This window comes from Pezoporus wallicus, unplaced genomic scaffold (genome assembly GCF_028554395.1).
Source record: "Pezoporus wallicus isolate ANWC-B61680 ecotype Strahan unplaced genomic scaffold, APGP_CSIRO_Pwel_v1 contig_6897, whole genome shotgun sequence".
In the NCBI taxonomy this organism is placed as follows: Eukaryota; Metazoa; Chordata; class Aves; order Psittaciformes; family Psittacidae; genus Pezoporus; species Pezoporus wallicus.
Genome location: NW_026636510.1, coordinates 626,006 through 633,799, shown reverse-complemented (window position 1 = coordinate 633,799; position 7,794 = coordinate 626,006). Strand labels below are relative to the sequence as shown.

Below are 7,794 nucleotides of genomic sequence, written 5' to 3'. Positions count from 1 at the left end.
CAAACACACTCCTTGGCAAATAGCAATGCCCCACCTATGACCCATGAAGTGCCCCCTGGAAACCATGCCAAGCTGGGACAGGCGCTGCACAGGCAGGTCCCAGCACGTGTGGCTGTGCACCAGAGATCTGCAGCCGGAGAATGTTACCCCCACTCATGTGTGTGGCTGGATTTCCAGCCCCCGTCTTTGCCATGGGGACTGCTTGGTGTGGGGAACTCCCCTGGGTTCAGCAGTAGCAGTCATTTTTTCTTCTTCTTAGTAGCTGGTGCAGTGCTGTGTGTTTGATTTTCAGCCTGGGAACAGCGCTGATAACACCGATATTTTTAGTTGTTGCTTAGTCTGTTGCTTGTTTAGTCTGACCAGAGACTTTCTGAATCTCATGCTCTGCTAGGGAGGAGGGGAAGCCGGGAGGAAGCAGAGACGGGACACCTGACCCAAACTAGCCAAAGAGGTATTCCATAACACAGCACGTCATGCCCAGGATGTAGAACTGAGGGCAGTTACCCGGAAGGGTTGATCACTGCTCGGTTGGGCTGGGTATCGGTCAGTGGGTGTTGAGCAGTTGTGTTCTCTTCCCTTTTTATTTGTTGTTATTGGTGGTGGCAGCAGTGATTTGTGTTATACCTTAGTTACTGGACTGTTCTTAACCCGTGGGAGTTACATTCTTTCGATTCTCCTTCCTATCCCACCGGGAGTGGGAGGAGGAAGGCGGGAGAGTGAGAGAGAGGCTGCTTGGCTGGGCTTAAACCACGACAGGAACAGAGCAAGACCCACACATGGGATCTGGTGTGGTCCTAAGTCTTCATTTTCTCATACCAATATTGCACTGCAGTAACATGATACAGCCAATGACTTGAAAACTCAAGTGAACTGAAGTTTGCTCCCAGAAATCTGGGTATTGAATGACATTAGTTCCAATGTATTTTTCTCTATTTGCATTATGGTTTTACATTCCCATTTTTACCTGCTTGCCTTCTACATGATCCATAACATGCATTTGGGTCAACTAGCCTAATAAAACGCTGGTAGCCAAAGGTATGCAGAGATCTTATAAGTTATCCTACAACTTCCTTGCCTTCTGGCTGCAGCATTAGCATGTGCAGCACTGAACTGTGTGAGCCTTTGCATTCGCCTAATAGTCTCAGGGATTCAGGAACATGACTAAGGGACATGGGTAACAGGAAAAAAACACTGTGCCTTTTGTGACATGTGTGTTGGACAAAGAAAGCTATACTGGACAGATGTGTGGATTTTTTCAGCCATGATGATGTGCCTTTACTGACACTCATTTATTCTGAGTAGAAAGCAAGCTCATGTGACTTTACTTCAGATAGAGACACCAACCACAACGTTTTGTACTAGTTATAATTTTTATAAATTTCAAACAAAGTGGGGTTCTACACAGGTCAGAATGGCCTGGTTACAGGAAGTTCATTTGCACATTTTTTTTCTTGTAATAAATTCATACATTCTGTTTTGACTGGGAAAAAAGAACAGGTAATTCTGTGCTCTTTCCCTGTCTGATTATCTCATCAGTCACAATATACAAATACATCATTATCAACACCATGAAAAGATGTAAGAAAAAAAAACACTTAGCTGGGGAGAAGAAATCTTAGCAGCTATTTCAGCTCCATCTGCAAGAAGAAATACACAATTTGGCTCTTTTTATTATTATTATTCTTATATATTTCTAATCATATACATATTTGAAGTTGAGTATTTCTGGAAAGGAAGTGCACGGCCTTCCTCATACCCAATCCTGTTTGAAATCTCAAGAGTCTAAGAAAATTACAAGTAATAAAATGGCTTTCCATCACATACACAACCAGAATATAAGACACACACACAGCTTTGTTGTCACTGGCAAGAAAAGCCAGTGTTCACATGTGGTTCGGCCGCAGCCATTTAGGATCAAGACAACGGCCATTGGTCTGATTCTTCACCCAGTGGGGTTAGACGGGAGAGGAGGAGAGGGTCAGGCCTCATTATAGTTTAGCGTGGTTTACTAAAAGCAAGACCTGTGTATCATGGCAACTGTCCATCTACCTGTTTGTCATTACAGTACACAAGGAAAGAGTCTACCCCCAGCTGAGCAGAGGCAGTTTTGAGGTTGTGAAGTTTTAAAAGTTTCAGAGAAGATGGCAGCAGAGCAGAGGAAGGAAATCCAAATCAAAACCTCAGCCCAGAGGGCAGGTGTCACTAGTCCAACCCAGAGAGAACAGCCAGACAGCAGGCACGAACTCACTGATCGAGCAGCAAGGGTACAATGCTCAATCATGAGTGCTGCTATAGCAGAGAGACACCTTGGACATTTTCTACTACTGAAACTTAGTAGCAACCACTACTTTTAAATGACCTGTTCACTCTCTTCTTCACCAAACACTGAAATGAAATCTATATTTGAAAACTATGACTTTTAGGTCTATTTACCTGAAAATTATGGTGTCAAAGACCTACATACAGAATAAGTATACCTTAATGCACACACTAGTCTTGCTAGACATCACTAAATCATATTCTAGGCTGTACATGAAGAGTCATTCCCTTAATTATCGCCTCGCTTGACAGAAATACAGTCATTAAAAGACTACCCCATCTACTAATTAAAAAGAAAAAAAAAAATCAAACCCCATTTTGTCTCATCAGCAAAGCCAGAGGGTTATTTCTTGTTGGCTGTTCTCAGACTTGTCAGCAGCCTGATCTGTCACAGAACTTCTCTCTTTAAAAACACAAAGCCAGCAGTGTGGCACTGTCTCACTGACATCTGCACCACAGGCATCAACCAGGCAAAGGGCCTGGGTCACTCCCCAGCAGCAGCTGCCACAGTTGCAGAATGGTCTGAGCTCGGAATGTGGAGACAGAAACAGGCAGAAACAGCTTTTGGCTCACTGGCACTGCAGGAAGGTTAAAGACACAACTAGTGATTGTGGGCTCCCTGCTCAGGTACAGTAGTGTCCAAGGATAGCTGCGATACAAGCCGCTCCCAAAGGCCACTGAGAGCCAGGGTGCTGTGTCACTGCTGCCCACGGCCATGGAGCAGTGAGTTACTTGTCATCCTCAGGATATTCACGGCGCAGAAGTGACTCAAACTTTGGTCAAACAGGATAAAACATAAGATTGAGGGGGGGGGAATAAAATCCAACAAACCAAACCCCAACCTTTTCAAAAGCAAAGCAGGGAGGAAAATTGTTGTAATCCAGCCCATACCTTTGCAGTTGACATGACAAGATGGTGAGTTGGGTGACAGGATACATTTCTGTAGCAATCATCTTCCCTGTTCAAGCTCTAGGGTGCCTCACAGGATACCACTACTGACACTCATGGAGGGTACAGCAGGGCACATGGGGTTGAATGTTTTGCTTTCCCCTGAAGGGTCCCCGATTTTTGAACACATGCTAAAATTTAGCATCATAATTCAATCAAACAGCTCCAATTTTTTTCCAGTTTTAGGAAGATATTGGGGCACCAGGGATACAGGACTAGCACACTGTCACCCTTCACACAACAGAGCTGGGAAATGGACCAGCAATACCTGATTTTCCATTTCCTATTCAAACAGAGCCTTCCCACTGCCATTTCACGTCATTAGAATGAGATTCCTGTAAAGAAACTCCAAAGTGCAGGTTTGCATCTTTCCATCTGTCAGCAATGTCACAAGTCCTATTTTTGCCAGTTTCATATATCCATGGTAACCCTTCCCTATCTTTCTCTCTCACGTAATACACAAGCTTACTATATTTATCAATGTTCAATCAAAGCTCCCTACCCATTTCCTCTTCTATCAGGTCATGCAAAAATTACTCAAAGCGATACAAAAATCAAAATGAACTCATTTTGGGGAGATCATAAAGTAACTGCACTGCAAGAAAACATCACAGCATATTTCCTTAGGGGACTGAAAAGAATTAATTCTTCCCTCGAGATGTTCATGACTACAGTAGACTAATAGGATTCATGTTCCTGAGAGGCCATGTGTCATTTTTAAGGTAAATAACCAGCACACAACAGACAAGTTCATATGTCTGTAGGACAAAATTAGCTTCCAAAAGGGTACAGAACTCTTAGGTCCTTTAGTCATGAAAAAAATGTCAGAAATCACAGAATTTAGATATTGAGGGTTAGAAGAACCATGGGAATTAACCACCACAATACAACTCATAATTAACCAACAAGCCTTCACAGGCAAACAAAATCTGAGTAAGCCTTTACCTGCTCTAAGGCTTTTTCTTGAATGGGACTATCTACCTTCTTCACAGCTATCCTGACTCATACACTAAGATATTTGTAATGCCAGCCTCCAGAGACACAGGGAAAAGCATTCAGGTCCCTGAAAAAATAATAGTAATGATACTGAGCCCTACGATTTGCTCAGAAGCTCAGATACTAAAGAGTGGGGTTTGGTTTTGCATCATCTCTATTTTTAGTGCTTTCGTCCCTCTTTGTTATTTACATACAGCACCATTAGTCTCAGTGTTAAACCAAAAATAACTAATAGTGAAAGCCAATCATTCACTCTTGAGCTTCTAGGGTAATTTTTACCAGGCTGATCTTTGCCTGTTTACAACCCTTAGTCAATACTTATCTTTACTAAAGTATCAGCAGCTTTTGTGGGACCTAAGGCCCAATTGCCATCAAAAGCCCTTCATGCCTTAACAGCTGCTCTAAATGAGCTAATGGCTTACAGAGGAATAATAACATCTGTGATCATTTTATATTATACATTACAGCCTTATGGCAGAGATTTTGTAGTCTTTTAATCAAATGTCCTGGAAAGAAGTATTTAACAACAATCTATCCACTCACTGGAGCATCTAATGCTCACTGCCTATTTGCAATGCTTAAGTATCTTCCAAATGGGGGATGAAACGTATCTACTCCATAGCGTAGAACACAAAGAAAGCATGCAGTCTAATCAAACATACGACATAAAATGGCATTCGATTGAATTCCCGGCACCAAATGGAAAGGATTGTGATCCAGCAACCACAGACTGCAGAGGGGAGAGGGGTACGACTTATATTGTAAAGAGTTCAAATGTTCTGTGTCACAGTAGCTGTTACACATCTTTGTTTCCCTAAGTCCTGCACCTCCATCTCATAGCCAGGAGTTGCTATCTGTACCATTCCAACACAATTCTCTATGCAGCAGGTCATTTGCTGTGCCATTCCAGAAGCAGTCATATCATTGCTGCAGGAAACCTCTCTGATGGTTGAAGTCAGAAGTTTTCTTACCACAACCACCTAAAATGGGATGGTTTTGGTGTTGACCATCAGCAAAAAGGGTCCATTTGTGATGTATCAGCTGGAATTAAGGAGGATGGGGAAGGCACAGCCAGAGGTCAGCAAACAGAAAAGCCTCCAGGTGACCCCATGGTAGAGCAAGAACTCATCACCATGCATGTGCCCTTCTGCAGTAACTTGGTGTTCAAGTGAAGTTGCCAAAAGGTGCGTGCATAGTAACTCTTCAGCTCTGCTGTTGACCTAATTTAGGCCACATCTTCTGAAATAGTTTGATAATGTGAGAAGGATTTTTCTCCTCTAATACTGAGAATGGGTTTCAATCCTTTTTGGATGTTTAATGCTCATTTTAAGGTTGTGTTTCCCAGCTTGCCAGGTGGACAACATAGTTCTCAAATGTTCATGCTGATAATGTTTTAGTGAATGATGAACCTTGTGAGAAAGGCAACTTTAATCCAGTGTCCACCCAAAATTAAAGAGAAATGGATGAGGTCCTGAGGAAGGACGGTCCTGCTGTTCAGCTGCCAGCCATCTGTTCTGCTGGGAAGCTTTTGGCCACCTCGCTCTCCTTGGTGTCTGACTCTACTGAGGCTGTACTGCAGGAATCATTGTATATGTCTGAAAAGGAAGACACGGGCATTGTCATGCGATTTGTCTAAAGGACATCCCATCTACATTCTTGAGATTTATTGTTAAAAACATGAAATAAAATAAAAAATAATCACAATTCTACTGCTCTCCTAATTCTCTCACTAAAGGCAATGGAGGTTATTTTGGCATATAACTAACTGTAATGTATGTATGGCTTTATTTTTGTTTTGAAGTATTAGACATGTCAAAGAAATGAAAAGACACAGTTAGGCACTGAGGGTAAAGACAGAACTGACCTGCTTTGGAGGTGAAGGAGCAACAATTCCCAAACTCCCTTTAAAGCACAGCAAAGAACCCTGGTTAACTTTCAGAAATGTTTTTTTCACTTCAACAAACTGATTAAAAATAAAAACCCAAATTAACCCAAAACTAAAATCGAAAGAAACATGTAACTCAGAATAAAATGCTAGTAGCTCTCTATCACAGATCCCATAGAAATGGCTATGCCAGATTTTGCTTTCTTCTGTTAGCAGAAGAAAAATAGGACACATTTTAGTAAATCATACTTAAGGATGGGCAAAAATGAATCTAAAACTATAAACCTTTAATCTGAGTAGCTAAGATTCAGCTTTGCCAGTGCAACATGTTTGGGTGTTAGGTCAGAACCAAAGCTGAAGAAAGGATGACTTTTAGTGCTGATCTGCCTTAACACTCCAGCCTTTGGAGCTAGCAGTGAAATATGATGAAACCCATAAAGGTTCATGAGATTATGTTTTCAAACCTAGACCAGAACCACAGCCCAGATGCTAATCTAAATTCAGAAACTACCCAAGTCAGGATGAAAGCTTTGCTGCAGTTATAACATACCCTACCATATGACACACTTGGGCTAGCTGTAAAGTAGCCAGCCTCGGTACTGGAAGACTCAGGAATTTGGTAGGAGATTCAAGTTCTGCCCAGGAAAGGAAAGACAATTAAACCATGCCAAGGTAAGCTGCTCTGACTAACTAGATCTGATACCCACATCATCAAATTTCAGGCTAGCTGAGCTGCAACACCAGAGGCTGCAGCACAGATGTACACTGAGGCACTGTTATAGACGCAGCATTTATCACATTCTTCTTTAGTATGAAAAAAAAAAAAAGAAAAAAGAAAAAAACAAATGCCAGTAATACATTTTCTCCCTTACCTGCATTGCTGTTCTTAATTATGTTGTTACTGTCCCCCTCTGCTGGCTGCAATATACTGGAAGGAACCCAGTCGCTTTTCTCGGAGATGAGTTTCTTCACTAACCTGAAATTCAGAGAACAGTCATTGAATTTCTCTAGATACCTTTTCCCCGGGTTTTGTTTCTTAGAGGTGCACGTTGAGCAGCTATTTCCTAAACTAAGGAAGAAGGCAGAGGACCTGGGCAGTCCAACAGGTAGCCAGTGACTTAAGTTTCAGCAGTCTCATACGGTGATCTCATATCCTAGAACAAGCACACTTGCAAACAGACTATATGACAAGGAACCAGTGGCCTTGGCCTGTGTTTGAGACCCTTGATCAAATTTAGAGCTGAAGAAAATTAATATTTTATATTACCTATCCCCTTTGTTGTAAATTCCATCCAGGATGGATGGGTTTAGCTACCTTCCCACCTACTTCACCCTGCAGGACTTGTTCCCATCTCAGCTACATGTCAGTTCTGAGTGAAGGGTCTGAATACATGAGCACTCCTAGGAGATGAGATCTTCTTCCTCCAAATTACCCATGGAAGGAAAATTCAGATGTCCAGCCAGGTCCATTCCTAACACTCACTTGTCAGCAAGAGAATACACTAAAATATAAGTAAGCTCAAGGGGGCCAGATTCATTCCACTTTGTCAACCACATTTTATATCTAAGCTTTTGGGGCTAAAAATGCTCTCTGGTTCACCGCTGCAGCTCAGTGGAAGGCATGGGGATTTTACTGATGTATCCTA

The 7,794-nt window shown here is 42.1% G+C and overlaps 1 protein-coding gene across 7 annotated transcripts in view; it reads right to left on the bottom strand.

Annotated features, from left to right (window-relative positions):
* Window positions 1-4,437: 4,437 nt before the first annotated feature.
* Window positions 4,438-7,794, bottom strand: part of MCF2L2 (MCF.2 cell line derived transforming sequence-like 2) — a 184,171-nt gene continuing 180,814 nt past the window's right edge. For all 7 annotated transcript variants that reach the window (XM_057400402.1, XM_057400403.1, XM_057400406.1 and 4 more), the window contains 2 exons: window positions 7,021-7,124; window positions 4,438-5,858 (listed from right to left, as the gene is read on the bottom strand). In XM_057400402.1, coding sequence (XP_057256385.1) covers window positions 5,758-5,858; window positions 7,021-7,124 — 205 coding nt within the window. In that variant the 3' untranslated portion in view covers window positions 4,438-5,757. The remainder of the gene's footprint in view (window positions 5,859-7,020; window positions 7,125-7,794) is intronic.